Raw genomic sequence first — 17,236 nt, forward strand, 5'->3', positions numbered from 1 at the left:
TGCTCTTATATTAACAAACAAGACAACAAGACAAAGAAAATGGTAATCTCAAAAGGAATAACTTAAAGAGTTTAACAACTTCTAAGAATGGATTTAATAAGTTTAATAAAATCCAAAAGCTCTTTCATTTTCTCAACAAAAAAAACAGATTACTAATTGTGAAACAAGAAATGGGATGGTGATTTTTTATGTGTACTTTCCTTCATGGACAAAGTGTGTATTGGATGATGATTTTGGGATTCTTGATTAAATGAAATTTCAAGTTATCATTGAAAACCAAATATGATCATTCAAAAACTAATAAAAAAAAAAGAATTAAATATCACTTTGAACTCCATTTTATTTTTTTACTAATTATCACAATTATTTTTTAAAATCATGAACTATCTTACGTCCATGTTTTAGCTTCAAAAAGGACATAGCTCACAATATATTTAGAATCATTCTTTTTTTTAAAAAAACTTACATGGTACAAAACGACGTTATTTTGTGCCTTGTTAATTGGAAAATACATCAAAAAAAAAAAATGCACAATTATTCTTCAAGATTTTTCAACTAGTAAGGACGAAACAACCATGTAATTAAAAAAAAGAATAAATATATACACTATGACATCCAGTAAGCTACGTCAACTTTTTAGATTCAAAAAATGAATGAAGAGTATAATCGATACAAAATCAACAATTCATAATTTAAAAAATCATTTTCTATAATTTAAAATATACATAGTGCGAATATAACTTGGAGTTGGAAAGATGATTCATCACATTCCATTTCAAAATTGTCAAAACAAATCATACATTCAACAAAGATTTTATTCACCCTTTGATGTATAAATTTCTTTCCTAACAAAAGGTTTACTTCTTCTAGGAACATCAGCTAGTTTACAGAACTCTGACAAATTCTTCCTGATCTGCACCTTCTTCTTCCTCTCTGGCGGCCGAGACCCGAGAGCAGCAACCTCGAGTGTCGCCCCATGCAACTGTGCGGACTGCACGACAGCGTCGTAGGCCTTGGCTGAGAGCTCGAGGCCCTCGTTCCGAGCCCTCAGGTGCAGCTCATAAGCCAGCCTAGGCTTCCCATCTCTAGCAAGAGCCTCGATCAGCATCTCGTAGGTGACCTCGTTGGGGGTGATGTTGTGAAGCTTCATTCGCTCGAACCACTCGTACCCCACGCCCCCATGATTGTTCCGACCACACGAGCTTATGATCGCGTTGAACGTGATGACCGTGGGATCAACACCAGCAGCAACCATCTCCTTGATGATGGAGTCCAAGAGATCAAACTTCCCTTGGCCGGCATAGATCGAAGCCATGATCGTGTAGGCGTGCAAATTTGGCTCGAACCCGACTCTGATCATGTGCTCCCACACCTGAAGGGCCTGCTCGTAGAGCTTCCCTTTCTCGAGCGCGCTGAGGAGAGCCCCATACGAGATGATTGTGGGCTTCTCGCCTTGCTCAACCATCCTCTTGAATATCTCAATGGCAGCCGAGGTCTCTGAAGCTTTCGAGCAAGCAACAAGAACCGAGTTCCACTCTCTACTGCCCGGTTTAAGCCCTTTCTCCTCCATTTTATTTAGCAACCTCACACCCCATCTCCAAATCCCCTTCTTCCTAGCTGCAGAGAGCAATATGTTAAAATGAGAGATGATCAACTCGTACGACATGTTATTCGGTTTAGGCCCTTTGTCTAACATATCCTCGTAGATCTCTAGAGCCGCCCACCACTTCTTGGCCTTCCCCAATAGCCAAATGAGATGGTTGCAAACAGACAAGCTCATCTCGTTGTCCACTTCTCTTATCCGAGTATAGAGCTCCTTAGCCACGACACAATGCTCCTCTCGTGTGCACGCCCATATGAGGCGCTCGTGCTCTGCACGGCCATGCTGCAAGCCGGCCTCATCCATCTTTCTCAGCAGCCTAAACACCTCGCTGCTCCGGTTCTCCCTCATCACAAGCCAACGTCGCATAACTTGGTAGCATATACGAATGGTGAAGCTTTCTAGCTTAGAGAACTCATGATCCCAATCCCAATCCTCACCATCATCACCTCTCCCAATTTCACCTCCTTTGTATTTATCTCGTATTTCAACGAAAAATGCTAGAGATCCAAATCCATCTTCTAGCCTACGATAAGCAAACAACACAATTGAAAAGGATGCAGGTGATGGTGATATACCTTTACTTGGCATCTCTTCAAAAATTTGGAGGGCCTTACTTTCCCTCCCTTGTTCTGTGTAGATCCCCATCAAAGTGTTGTACGTCACAACACTCGGATGCACCCATTTAGCGGCCATATCATTCATAACATCCTCAACAAAATCGAACTTCCTAGTTTCCTTCATCGCTCCCAAAAGGCTGTTGTATATGAAAAGGTTCGGCCGGACCAAACCACCACTCTCTTCACTCTTCCTCTTAAGCCACTCAAAGAGAGCCATTGCCGATTCTAAATTATTTTCTTTACCAAAACTTCGAATCACAGTCGAATAGACCTGAAGGGGAAGGATCCTCTCCACCTTCAGCACTTCCTCCACATCATCAGCAGTTCTAGCTGAGCTCAATCTACGTGCTAGTGCACGAACATCAACCCTGTTGGGTATCTTCGCCTTGCCGGGATTACTCCTCTTGTTTCCCGAACCTCCGGTCCTTCTCACTCGACACTCTAGTGCCAAGATCCACTTCACGTTCCTTCTTCTTCGTCGTCTTCACTCCTCTTGTACCTGTACCTGTAGAACACCAATAAACCAACAAGTAAACTGATACAAAGTGAAGAAAAGCAAAATGAGACAGAAGAGCAGGAAAGTGCAGAAATGATTGAAGTGGGAAAATGTGTCATCGGGACACTTTGGCTCAGATTTTCCCACGGTAGGCAGAGCTTCTTCCGGCAGCGTTAATGATCACAGCACAAAGGAATGGTGAGAGCAGATCGGCGCTCAAATCTCAGATGGTCAGTCACCAACAGCAGGAATCCTAAGGGCAGGAATTCCGATGACAACACAATCAACCAGAGTATCACCAATCAGGAATCCGGTGGGCAGGAATCCGGTGATAACTCTCACAGCAACAAGGAAGGCCTCGTTCACACACAGGAGAGAAATCTTAGAAGGAGTAGCAGAGCCTTCTTGAGAAATTGCCTGAAGACCTTCTTATTGCTGTGAAGAATTAGGGCCAGATTTAAAGGGATGGGAGGCATCGGGAAGGGGGTGGAGAATTGAAGACGGAAGGAGAACCGAGGAGTCGGGAGGTGGAGGGAACTGGAAGGGCGCAGATGGGAGAGAGAGATCAGCGGCGCACGGGAGTGAAGAAATGGGGGGGCTGATTTGGACTTAGGGTATAAAGGGGATGGGCTTGGGCTTGGGCTTGGGGGTTAATGAAATTGGGCCAACACTCCACATTCCACCTTTGGCACAATGATCATTAAGTCACCAGGGAAGAGCCAGCCTTTGATTCGAGCTTTATCATCACAGCCATTTTTACTATCATCCTATCACAAAGACAAGACAATAGAGGGTGAGAAAAATATTATGCATATTTAACTCAATCTCAACAACAGAGACCAACCCAAGGGAAATCACCATTTCTCAAACCCAAAGGGTTATCATTGAAGACACAACAGACACACACATGCACTCAAGCAACATCACACAATACACACACAGAAGGGACAAACAGACCAGAGCAGACAACAAAGAAAAACAAAGCATAACAAGGCAGTCACACACACACAGGACAAGGAGACATAAACGGAAAAACTCACACTGGACAGCAGTAGGTACACAGACCAGAACACAGCATGCAGCTCAAGGACAACAAACATCATGCAGAAAAAGAAGTAACACAGACAAAGAAGAGACAAGCAGCCACAGAGGCTGAACTTGTCACACAAAGACACAAAAGAAAAGTTAACCAGGACCAATATTCAAAGTTTCCAAGCAAGATTCCAGCTTTGCAACTGGAAGGCACTTGGTGCCCATATCTGCTGGATTGAATTCAGAGGGAATCTTATCAAGCAAAACATCTCCTTTTTCAACTACATCCCTAATGAAGTGATATTTAACAGCAATATGCTTAGTTCTATCATGGAACACAGGGTTTTTGCATAGTTGAATGGCAGATTGACTATCAGAGAAAACAATGGGTTTATCATCAATGTATCTAATTTCAGACAGCAATCCATCAAGCCAAAGAGCTTCTTTCACAGCCTCAGTTGCAGCAATATACTCAGATTCAGTAGTAGACAAGGCAACAACGTTTTGCAATTGAGATTTCCAACTAATGCAAGCATTACACAAAGTGAATACATAAGAAGTAGATGACTTCCTACTATCTATATCATTTGCATAGTTAGAATCAACATATCCAACACATTTAATGCCATCTTGAGCCTTAGCAAAATTCAGACCATAATGCATAGTAGACTTCAAGTATCTGAGCAACCATTTCAAAGCTTCCCAATGAGAAGCACCAGGATTTGCCATATATCTACTTAAACAAGAAACAGCATACGCAATATCTGGCCTAGTACTAATCATCAAGTACATGACAGAGCCTATAGCATTAGCATATGGAATGTTTCTCATTTCTTCAAGTTCAAGGTCAGTTTTAGGACATTGCTTTTTACTAAGTTCAAAATGAGAACCAAGAGGCACAGTTACAGATCTGCAATTTTCCATATTGAATTTCAAAAGAACTTGTTTCACATAATCACTTTGATGCAACAGCAAGGTGGATTTCTCCCTATCTCTTTCTATGCTCATGCCCAAAATCTTCTTGGCATCACCAAGATTTTTCATGTCAAAGTTTTCACACAACTTTTTCTGCACATTTTCAATGGTTTGCAGACAAGGGCCAAGTAAAAGCATGTCATCCACATATAATAATAGAAACACAGGAGGTTCAGAATTTGAGTAATACAAGCAATGATCATATTGACTTCTAGAAAAGTTCAAGTTCTGCATGCATTGGTCAAATTTGAGATTCCATTGTCTAGGAGACTGTTTAAGACCATATAGAGACTTTTTCAGCAAACACACATGATCAGGAAACTCCTCACTCACAAATCCCTCAGGTTGTTTCATATAAATGTCATTCTCAAGGTCACCATGAAGAAAAGCAGTAGTAACATCCATTTGCTTCAATTCCCAGTTAAAATGAGCACATAAAGCAAGCATAATGCGCACAGTGGTGAACTTAACAACAGGAGCAAATATTTCATTATAGTCAATGCCTTCTTTTTGAGTGAAACCTTTAGCTACAAGTCTAGCCTTGTACCTAACATGATCCACCTCATTTTTAATCTTGAATAACCATTTACACTCAACAACAGAACAGTCCTCAGGTTTCTTGACTAAAATCCAAGTTTCATTATCATGCAGAGACTTCATTTCAGAATTCATAGCAGTCAGCCACTTATCAGAATCAGCAGAATTAACAGCATCAGAATAATTGCAGGGTTCAGAGTAATCCACATTGTTGAACACATTGAAAGCATACAAAGACAAGTTATAATCATCAAACCGAGCAGGAGGTCTGATGTTCCTCCTTTCTCTGTCCCTAGCAAGTTGATAGTCATTCAAAGGAGTATTATCAGGAGGTGCAAGGATGGTGGTGTCAATGTTGAGTTCAGGGTTGGGAGTGGGGTCAGTTTCAGCATGCTCAATATGAGGATCATTGGGCAGAGGATCCACCTCAGGAGGATCCATGGGTGGAGTAAACATAAACTCATATTTGTTGTAGTCATAGGCATGTATTTTCTCCACCTCACTTGGAGTAGCAGAGTGTGAGGGTTCAAGTAGACAAGGGAAGTTAAACTCATTGAAGGACACATCTCTGCTCACACAAGTTTTGAATCCAGGAATTGACCTATCCCACAACCTATAGCCTTTTACCCCTTCTGGATAACCAAGGAATATGCATTTCTTAGCCCTAGGTTCTAATTTCCCAACATTTTGGTGAACATAGGCAGCACACCCAAACACTCTCAAATGTTTCAAACAGACAGGTTTATCAAAAAACACAGATTCAGGGAGTTTGCCAAGTAAGGGAACAGAAGGAGATCTGTTGATTAAATACACAGCAGTCATGAGTGCCTCACCCCAAAAATGTTTAGACAAACCAGATGCAACAAGCATGCTCCTAACTCTCTCAAGGAGAGTTCTATTCATCCTTTCAACCACTCCATTTTGCTGTGGAGTGTAAGGGACAGACTTATGCCTCATGATACCAGACTCAGTGCACCAATTATCCATAGCATGATTACAGAATTCAAGACCATTATCAGTTCTAAGACATTTAATCCGTTTTCCAGTTTGATTTTGAATCTGCGTAGCCCACGTTGACAATTTTTCAAACACATCAGACTTGTTTTTCATTAAAAAGACCCAAGTTTTTCTTGAAAAATCATCAATGACAGATAGAAAATACATGTTTCCACCATGAGTGGGCACTTTAGCAGGACCCCAAACATCAGCATGCAGGTATTCAAGTATTTCAGTGCTAACATGCTTCCTAGGATAAGGAACAGAAACTGGAAAAGCAGACTTATGATGTTTTCCCATCACACATGATTCACAAAAAGGAATTTCAGAGATCTTATCATTGCCAAACACACCAGATTTTTTCAAAATTTCCATGCCTTTGTTACTCATGTGCCCTAATCTAGCATGCCAGAGTGCAGATTTGTCCTCATGGACCACATTAGCAACAGGTAAAGGAACTGACTCGGCACTTACAGCATACAAATCTCCCTTTCTTGGAGCAGTAAAGTAAAGCATAGAGTCCTTTTCAAATTGAAATCTCAAGTAGTTCACAGAACCATTCAGCATTTTATCAGCAATCTTAGACACTGAAAGCAAGCTAAATTTCAAGTTTGGCACAAATCTAACATCATTCAAGGTAAGAAGACTCCCATTTTCAAATTTCAAGCAAACATCACCCTTACCCAAAATATCACAACTTTGACCATCAGCCAAAGAAACATGCCCAGACTTGACCAACTGAAGGTTTTGAAACATATGCTCAAAAGGGGTCACATGAAAGGTACAACCAGAGTCAATCAGCCACTCATTTGAACTTACAGATTTAGACACAGCATTTGAGTAATTTATAAACTGAAAATCATAGTCATGTACCATATAGACACCATCTTCTTCAAACACATTGTTTGCATGCTGTTTAGGCTCATTAGGAACAAAGTTCTTATTCTTTTTAGGCAACCTGCACCTATTTATGAAATGCCCTGGTTTTCCACAATTCCAACACACTTTCCTAGGTTTCTGATCAGGATTTTGATTTCTATTTTGATTTTGATTATGATCAAACCTATTGTCTTCCCTCTGTTCAGTTGATGCAGCAATTTTATGATGATCAGACTTCTGGCCCTTAGAAAAATGATGGTGAGGGTTTCTCTGATTATCCTTATTCACATACATAACCTCACCCTGAAGAGACTTGGGTTTTTGCAGTTTAAGTTCACTTTCTTTGGTCTTAAGACCATTGATAATCATTTCACAAGAGACCTTAGACCCACCATATTTTAAAGCTGATTTTACTTCAGAAAAAGACTCAGGAATAGAACTTAACAAAATCTGAGGGGCATACTTCTCAATATTGTCATCACCAGCAATTTTCAAATCATGCAACAGTTTGTGAAAATCATCAAGGTTTGAATCAACATCCTTTGAAGGATCCATTTGAAAATTCATAAATTGATTTTGTAAGGTCCATGCAGATTCTTCAGATGAAGTGGAGTAAATAGAGTTCAAATCATCCCATAAATCTTTAGCACATAAATGATGAGACACTTTCCTAACCACAGAACTGCTCAGATTTAACAAGATAGTGGCCCTAGCATTATCATTCATATCATGCAGTTTCTCATCAGTCACAGATTTGTCAATTTTAGACAACAGAGCTTTATTAACCTTTTCCTTGACTAAAATGCACTCTATTTTGGTTTTCCAATCTTGAAAATCATCTCGGCCATTGAATGGCACCAAATGCATGTTGTTCATGGTGAATGCAGATGCAGCACTTAAGCAAACACACTTTTTTCACAGAAAACCACAACAATCACAGAGTAACAGGTCAGTCAGACCACAGAGCAAATAACACCACAACAAAAGGTCACTAGGACCTCAAGGAAGGAAACTTCTGGAGTTCAGGAGCAGGGAAGAGCCCAGATCTCAGCACAGATTGATCTGTGGAGCAAGGTTTCACACTGATCCCTCCAAGGAGTTCCAAGAGGACTATCTGAGTCCAGAAAACGGTAAAACTCTCAATCCAAGAGAGATTTTACAGAACAAAGCAGAAACACCAGAGAGAGCAAAACAACAGCGGAAACAATAAGGAATCAAATCACATACAGCCTATCTAGATAGCCCCCTTTCTCCCTTGATTTCCAGGGTACTCGCACGAGGAGACTCCTTTAAAGGAGAATCCAGACGAACTGGACCAAATGCAAGGGAGAATCTCACTTGGCTTTGAAATGCCAGGGGTATATCGAGATGACAAGACAACACGCGGAAGCAAAAAGGGTAATAGGATCGCAAGATACCAGACAAAAACAGGTAAAAGAACAAAAAACAGCAGGCAACACCAATCCTAGAATCTAGGAGTCTTAGTGATTCAGCCAATTTACCAGAGCCGACTTCCCAGGTAGGGGAAGAGTCGGTCTTACCAAAACCTTGCTCGTCGGGAGCGAATCGGCGCAGCCAAAGGGCGGCGGGGTGAGAGGAATGTGTTCGGGGGGAGCCCCGGCAAGGTCCCCGTGGCTCTGATACCACTGTTGGGTATCTTCGCCTTGCCGGGATTACTCCTCTTGTTTCCCGAACCTCCGGTCCTTCTCACTCGACACTCTAGTGCCAAGATCCACTTCACGTTCCTTCTTCTTCGTCGTCTTCACTCCTCTTGTACCTGTACCTGTAGAACACCAATAAACCAACAAGTAAACTGATACAAAGTGAAGAAAAGCAAAATGAGACAGAAGAGCAGGAAAGTGCAGAAATGATTGAAGTGGGAAAATGTGTCCTCGGGACACTTTGGCTCAGATTTTCCCACGGTAGGCAGAGCTTCTTCCGGCAGCGTTAATGATCACAGCACAAAGGAATGGTGAGAGCAGATCGGCGCTCAAATCTCAGATGGTCAGTCACCAACAACAGGAATCCTAAGGGCAGGAATTCCGATGACAACACAATCAACCAGAGTATCACCAATCAGGAATCCGGTGGGCAGGAATCCGGTGATAACTCTCACAGCAACAAGGAAGGCCTCGTTCACACACAGGAGAGAAATCTTAGAAGGAGTAGCAGAGCCTTCTTGAGAAATTGCCTGAAGACCTTCTTATTGCTGTGAAGAATTAGGGCCAGATTTAAAGGGATGGGAGGCATCGGGAAGGGGGTGGAGAATTGAAGACGGAAGGAGAACCGAGGAGTCGGGAGGTGGAGGGAACTGGAAGGGCGCAGATGGGAGAGAGAGATCAGCGGCGCACGGGAGTGAAGAAATGGGGGGGCTGATTTGGACTTAGGGTATAAAGGGGATGGGCTTGGGCTTGGGCTTGGGGGTTAATGAAATTGGGCCAACACTCCACAAACCCTTTGACTACTCACATTCTTAACTTTCTCTCCATCATCATCACCACTATTATTTGCACCATCAAATTCACTGCCACAATCCTTCCCCTCCGCTACATCCAGCTTGGGATGAGCACATTCTACCCTATCTATCTCCCCTGAAACCTCATCTACGCGGCCTAACTCGTCAATGGAACAATTCTCTCCAATCGTGGGCTCATCCAACGCCCACGACACAGCACACGCTGCACCAAGAAAGCCCTTCTTAGGCTTATAAAAGCCATTAATCATGCTTGCAGTTGCAGAGCCAAAATAAAGCATTTTGCACTTCAACTCATAGTTTTGGCCAGCAAGATACACTCCATTTCTACAACCCTTAAAATATCTCGACAAACGCAATGAACCATGGCCATGAAAATTGCAAAAATCCAATCTTTTCCTCCTCTCTCCCCATTTAACCAAACTACAAAATGAAATTAATTCTAAATCCAACTGAGGTACTACACAAGAGTGCCAAGATTCACTCGTTGAAGGCCAAATCGTCAGAGCTTGCATATTTGATCCCAAATAACTCTAAAAGTGAGAGCAAAACTTCAAGATTGAACTATCCAACCAAAAATTGTGGCATACTAGTTTTACCCCATAACAGAATTGCGCGAAAGGATTTCCAACCATCAAGATCAAACAACAGAAGCCTCAAAAAAAAGAAAGAAAGCTTGCTTTATGATTAATTTGGAGATAAAATCATACCTTGGTTTGAATGGACATGTAGAGGTTTTGGGTTTTGTTTAGAGGAGCTTAAGTCGCTGGCTTTCTCACAGCCATTCAATATCCCAATTAAGACGTGAAATCAATTCGGAGTAGGGATGTCAATGGATCCGAGACCCGGTCCAGATCCACGGATTCAGACCCTTTTTTTCGAATTTGGACTCGACGGATCTGGACCACTCTCTAAATTCTCGGGTTCGGATCTGGAGTAGTAGATTTAAAACCCAGATCCGGCTAGGGCTGGCAAATCGTGCAGGTCGGGTCGTTAACGGGTCGACCTGATATCGACCCGACCTGATAAGGCCAAACCCGAACCCAATAATAATAATAATAATAATAATAATAATAATAATAATAATAATACAAGATTCGTCACATATGCTCAACATATCCAATCGACATAGGAGGAATTTAGAATGAGGCATAAAAGTAGAATAAAAGAAACAATAGTTAAAAAATGGAAGATATTGAAACCCTAAACTGAAGTGAAGATAAAAAATTTGAAATCAAAAATTTAAAAATTAAAATAAATATTTAATAAAAATAATAATATTACTATCAGGTTACCTGAACCCGACCCGAAATTATCAGGTCCTTATCAGGTCGACCCGATAAGGATCCAAACCTTATCGTGTGTGTTACTAACCCATTAATTTCGTGCGGTTTCGTGTCGTGTCGTGTCGAAAATTGTCAGCCCTAATCCTAAGGTCCTTGATTCCTATTCCATTGAAAGAGTGTGGTTAGGAAAATCCTACCCATAAGAGTAAAAATATTCGAGTCAGATGATTTTTTAGGACAGTAACTTAGATTGATTTGGAAATTATGACAATAATTTTCGGACTTGTAAAAATAGGACACTAATTAATAAGCGTCGTAAAAATAGGACATTTCTCGGCGGATAATTGGCCGAAAAATGTCCTGCGGATGCAACACTTATTAATTAGTGTCCTATTTTACTCTTAAAAAAAATTAGTTTCCTATTTTTACAAGTCCGAAAGTTATTGTCCTAATTTCCAAATCAATCTAAGTTACTGTCCTAAAAAACCCTCGAACTCAAAATATTCAATCATACAATGTAAACATCATCTTTATCTATTACCCCGTTCAGCCAAAGTGCTAAACTGTTTACATATCCTTATATATGGCCTGAGCTTGAGAGTCTGAGACATCTAATAGTGTAGTAGTTGATTTTTTTCACTTTTAGGTGTTCATCCTCTTAATAATATATATTTTCTTTTATTTAAAGAATGTGTTTACTTTGAAGTATAAGTAAGGAATAAATTTTATTTATCACTTTATATTTCGTTTGTTTTGATTTAATAAAAAAATCGAATAAATCATACTATAAAATTCTTGAAGAGTATAATTTTATGGTAGTTTATAAATGGGTTAATGCCGTGAAAAACCATGAACTTTGGTGCGAATCTAAACTTTTCATGAACTATTTTTTTTATCAAATTTTTCATGAACTTAAACACTCGAACAATTTTTCCATGATTTTCAAAAATCCCCAAATTGAATGCTGACATGGCATTTTTAAGTGACATGAAAAGTGACATGGCGTCACCGGTGGTGAATCAAAACGACGTCGTTTTGAATCCAAACCCCTCTCTCTCTCTCTTAGGTGGTGGCCGAGCTCGCCGGAGTGCAGATTTTCGCCAGAGTCTAAATGAAGCAAACTCGCCAGAGTCCAAACGAAGCAAAGGAGTGCAGATTTTCGCTGGAGGGGCAGGATTGGTGTGGTGGTGGGGGAAGACAGCGGAGGGGCGGGCAGATGGCTGCGCCGCCGTTACAGCTTCTACTCCTACCTCTCGATCTCTCTCTTTTCTCAATTTCTCAATTCAGGAGCACACTCACACAATTTCTCAATGACAGAATTCGTAAAGTTATACATCCATCTCTCGATCTATCTTCTCAATTTCTCAATTTAGGAGCACACCCATGCAATAAATCCCTAATTTGGGGGAAGAGGATGGCAGATTCGATTTTTGGGGGGAGGGCAGCGGAGGGGTGCGGCGAATCTGCAGAGGTTGTTGGGGGAAGAAGAAGGCGGCGAATCTGGTGTGGTGGTGGGGTAAGGCAGTGGAGGGGCGGGCAGATGGCTGCGCTGCCGTTAATGGTGGTGGAGGAGACTGGATTGATGCGAGCCTAAAATTGAAGATGACGAAGAGTTCCTGTTGTGAAAGGTGGCTTCGAATTTGGCTGCAATTTCGATTTCTCTGGCGGTCGATTCCTCTGGCGGACGATTCCTCTGTCAGTCGATTCCTCTGGAAGATGATTTCTCTGGCGTCATTCCTCTGGAGTCATTTCTCTGCTCTGGAAACTTTTCCACGCTGGTCAGAGGAATAACATGAGTTGTGCAGATGAAGTATTATAAGTCGCGTTTCTTATTTACTTCATGTATTACGTTTCTGATGAAGCGGTGTCGTTTCTAGCTCAATGTTAAGTGAGTTAGTTAGGGTTATAAATTCGATCTTTCACAGTTAGTTATGTACTGTAACAAGAAAGAAAGGAGTGTAGTTGGTGTGAGTGCTGTGTAATCTTCTTGAGTTGCGTTTCTCAAGATTTCCGGTCACGTTCTGTAATTCCGGCGAGCTCTCAAATCTGTCAATAAAATTTCTCTTCACCCTCCGTAGACGTAGGTCGTTAGTGGCCGAACCACGTAAATCTTCTTCTTCGTTGCATTCTGTTATTCTCTGTTTTGATCTTACATTTGGCGCCGTCTGTGGGAAGCTGATACACAACGATGACTTCGACTCGATTTGATTTCGAGAAGTTCAATGGGAAAAATGATTTTTCCATATGGAAGATCAAGATGGAAGCCACGCTCATTCATCAGGGATTGGATGATGCATTGAATGCCAAATTGGTGGATTCCAAGGAAGATGAAAAGGGAGGCAGGATGAGTCGTCAAGAGATGGACAAGAAAGCCCGCAGCGCGATCCTCCTATGTCTTGGCGATCGAGTTTTACGTGAGGTGTCAAGGGAAGATACTACAATCAAGGTATGGAAGAAACTCAATTCTCTCTATATGGCTAAAACCATGGCGAATAGATTGTTTGTTAAACAACATCTATTTCAGTTCAAAATCTTGGATGATAAGGATTTATCTGAACAACTTCATGATTTTCAAAAATCGTTGGATGATTTTGAATGTGTTGATGGAGAGATGAAGGATGAGGATAAGACATTGTTATTACTGAATGCATTGCCTAAATCCTATGAGCATCTGAAAGATGCTCTGTTGATTGCCAAGGAGGATCTGATTACACTGGAAGATGTTCTTGGAGTTCTCAAAGGAAAGGAAAAGAACAAGAGTGCAGTAGATAAGCAATCTTCTCAGCATGAAAGCCTAAACATTCAGAAGGGAAAGCCCACTAAATTCAAGAAAGCAAATTCTCAGGGAAAGAAAGGTGCTCAACAGAAACACAAGGATGGTGATGGAAAAGATGTGAAAAAATGTTTTCACTGCAAGAAACCGGGGCACATCAAGAAGAATTGCTATTCTTGGAAAAAGAAAATGCAACAACAGGGCACAAATCAGAACCAGAATTCTGCAGATGTGGCTGAGGAGACAGAAAACAATGAAGCTCTGAATGTGATGAAATCTACTGTGGGAGATTCTTGGATTCTGGATTCTGGATGTTCCTTCCACATGTCACCCAACAAAGAATGGTTCATCGACTTGAAAGAGGAGATCATGGGAACAGTCATTTTGGGGAATGATCAGATTTGTCAAGTCAGAGGCATTGGGAGTATCAAGATAAGAGTTCACAACAATTCTATAAGGACCTTAACCGATGTTAGGTATATCCCTCAGATCAAAAGGAATCTAATATCCTTGGGAATTCTAGAAAAGAAAGGTTTTGATTTCAAGTCACATGCTGGATCCATCCTTGTTTTGAAGGGATCAAATGTGATACTGAAAGGCATAAGGAGAAATGGCCTTTATCATATGGATGGAAGCACCATTGTTGGAGAATCAGCAATAGCATCTCATGACAAAGGGAAGCTATGGCATGGCAGGCTGGGGCATTTAAGTGAGAGTGGCATGAATCATCTGGCTAAGAGAGGAATTCTTAATGAAGGTGGAGCATTCAAACTTGAAAGCTGTGAATACTGCACTCTGGCTAAGAGCAAGAAGCTCCCATACCCTGAAGGCAAGCATATTTCAAACAAACCTCTTGAATATGTTCATGCTGACTTGTGGGGCCCCAGCAGAACTGCCACGATTGGAGGATGAAGGTATTTCCTATCCTTAATAGATGACTTCTCTAGAAAACTGTGGTTGTATGTGATGAAGTCAAAGGATGAGACCTTTGTGAAGTTTAAGATATGGAATCAATCTGTTGAAATAGAAAAGGAGTTGAAGTTGAAATGTCTGAGAACAGACAATGGTCTTGAATTCTTATCAAATGAGTTCAAGACCTACTGTGATGCAAAAGGGATCAAAAGGCATACCACTGTTCCAAGGAACCCTCAACAAAATGGGGTAATTGAAAGGATGAACAGAACAGTCTTAGAGAGAGTAAGATGTATGTTGCTGTCAGCAGGACTACCAAAGACATTTTGGGGGGAAGCTGCATCTACTGCGGCCTATCTAATAAATAGATGTTCTTCCTCTGCCATCAACCATGAAGTACCAGAAGAGAAATGGTCAGGGAGATCAGTAAATTACAGCTATCTCAGAACTTTTGGATGTCTTGCCTATGCTCACATTAAGCAAGACAAGCTGGAAGCAAGAGCAAAAAGATGCTTATTTCTGGGATATCCTGAAGGTACAAAAGGGTACAGACTGTGGTGTTTAGAGCAGGGAGAAGGAAAGATCATTATAAGCAGGTGATCACTAATTTCTTAGCAACAAATACTGCAACTAACACAGGCAATTGTAGCAAGTAAAAAGTAACCGAGTATCGTATCCACAGGGACTATTATAACGAATCACTCTTAGTAATCCTAATTAAACTCTAGTAATATTCAGGCAAACGAAAGTAAAGAAGGTTTAATTAACTTTAAACTCAAATAGTAGCAAATAAAAGCACGTAGAAAAATCAAATATAAAAGACAACTGATCCTAGGGTAGTAAATTCATTAATTAAATCTATGCAATAAATCTATTAATTCTATGTACCAGTTTAATCCAGTTATGATGAGAGATCACTTAATTAATCAATTACTCTCGCTAGAGCAGCAACGATCGTGGATTAGTAAATTATCTATCTCCGTTAGGTCTCAAGAAAATCTACTAACTCCCAATAGCTCCTAAGAATAGCTCCCTATGATCCACCTATCTCCGCTAGGTCTCAAGGTTAAAATCATATCATACATTCCTGAATCCGCTAAACAGTTATCTCCGCTAGGTCTCAAACCGAATAGCTAAACATGCAAACTATTGGCCAAATAATTCACAAGAAATTAAGCACCAGGAATTATGAATCATAAACTGGAAGGCACAAAGATATTAACAAATAAATCACATAAATTCAATCAACTATTTACAAACCCTAGAATCAGCTAAACGAAACTAGCCAGACACAATAGAATAAAACATAAACATAATTAAATTGAACGCAATTGTAAAAACTGAATTATATAAAAACCGAATAAAAACTGAAGTAGCGACTTGAATCTTCAAACTTGATCCAAGCCTTGAAAACGGAAAAGTAATAAAATTCTAAAGCTAAAAACTAAAGTATGAATGCTTGGGTTCTGGGGTGTGGTTTTTTTAATAGGTCAAAAGAGAACCTATTTATAAGCTTCAGCTTTCCTTCGGATCACCATGGAAGTTGCCAAGTAAAGTAGAATTCTGATGGTAATAGAATCGTGTGAATTAAGGCAACTCGCCAGCTGGATGTGCGCTTCTGGAAAATACTCCCACTCGTGCTAAATTCGCAGTTCTCGCCAGAGGAATGAGTGTCACCAGAGTAACGGGTCACGCCAGAGGAATGGGTGATTTCTCTGACCTTGACAGAGGAATGGGTCGCCAGAGGAATGTCTTCCGCTCTGGCCTTCCTCCGCTCTGGCTTTCTTCAGAGGAATGGTGACTCCTCTGAAATTGAGGACTTGACTTCTCTGGCTAGCGACTCCTCTGACTATTGACTTCTCTGGCGAAGTGATTTCTCTGGCGTGTTGATTTCTCTGGCGAGACTTCTCTGCTAACGACTCCTCTGGCGTGAGGCGAGACTTCTCTGGCGATTCCGCACTCGCTTCGATTCCTCTGCACTGGAGACTTGATTCCTCTGACTCCAGTGGAATGGTGATTTCTCTGCTCTGGAGATGTCGGTTCCTCTGGAAAACGCTAGATTCGTCCAAATTCATCCAAAACTGCATTCTTCCATCTCGAGAGCCTAAATCTCCTGCAAAGCATAAAATACACCATAAACGCACCAAATTCCAGAAGATTATCTTTAAACACGCACGTATAAACCCTCAAAAATAGAGTAAATTAAGCATAAATCAGCAGGGATGTAACTTTTGATGAAGGGAAGATGCCCTATCAAAAATTGACTGATATTCTCCCTGAAAGACAGACAGAAGCAGACAGAGGTAAAGCAAAGGTGGAGGTGGAGCTGAATCCACAGCCTGATGATCCTCAACTCCAACGTTCCTCAGATGATGAAGATCAGGGATATGAGTCAGATATCCCAACAAGTCAAGAGCAGCAGGATCTTGGTCAATACCAATTGGCCAGAGACAGGGTGAGAAGAACAACTCAACCACCTATCAGGTTCAGAGATGAAAGTCTCACAGCATATGCACTAATGGTTGCATCTGATACTTTGCATTCAGAACCAAACAATTATTCTGAAGCAATTAAGAGTCCAGATAAAGAGAGGTGGCTGAAGGCCATGAAAGAAGAGATAGATTCTTTGATGAAAACCTTTACATGGATTCTTGTGA

At 41.0% G+C, this 17,236-nt stretch overlaps 1 protein-coding gene across 1 annotated transcript; it reads right to left on the reverse strand.

Annotated features, from left to right (window-relative positions):
- Nucleotides 1–741: 741 nt before the first annotated feature.
- LOC131004324 (protein LOW PHOTOSYNTHETIC EFFICIENCY 1, chloroplastic-like) lies at nucleotides 742–10,407 on the reverse strand. The gene is made up of 2 exons (XM_057930974.1): nucleotides 9,590–10,407; nucleotides 742–2,588 (listed from the first exon to the last, which is right to left on the reverse strand). The coding sequence occupies exon 2, from the start codon at nucleotides 2,435–2,437 to the stop codon at nucleotides 815–817; it is 1,623 nt and encodes a 540-aa protein (XP_057786957.1). The 5' UTR covers nucleotides 2,438–2,588; nucleotides 9,590–10,407; the 3' UTR covers nucleotides 742–814.
- Between the last annotated feature and the right edge of the window lie 6,829 nt (nucleotides 10,408–17,236).

Source organism: Salvia miltiorrhiza, unplaced genomic scaffold, assembly GCF_028751815.1.
Source record: "Salvia miltiorrhiza cultivar Shanhuang (shh) unplaced genomic scaffold, IMPLAD_Smil_shh original_scaffold_381, whole genome shotgun sequence".
NCBI lineage: Eukaryota > Viridiplantae > Streptophyta > Magnoliopsida > Lamiales > Lamiaceae > Salvia > Salvia miltiorrhiza.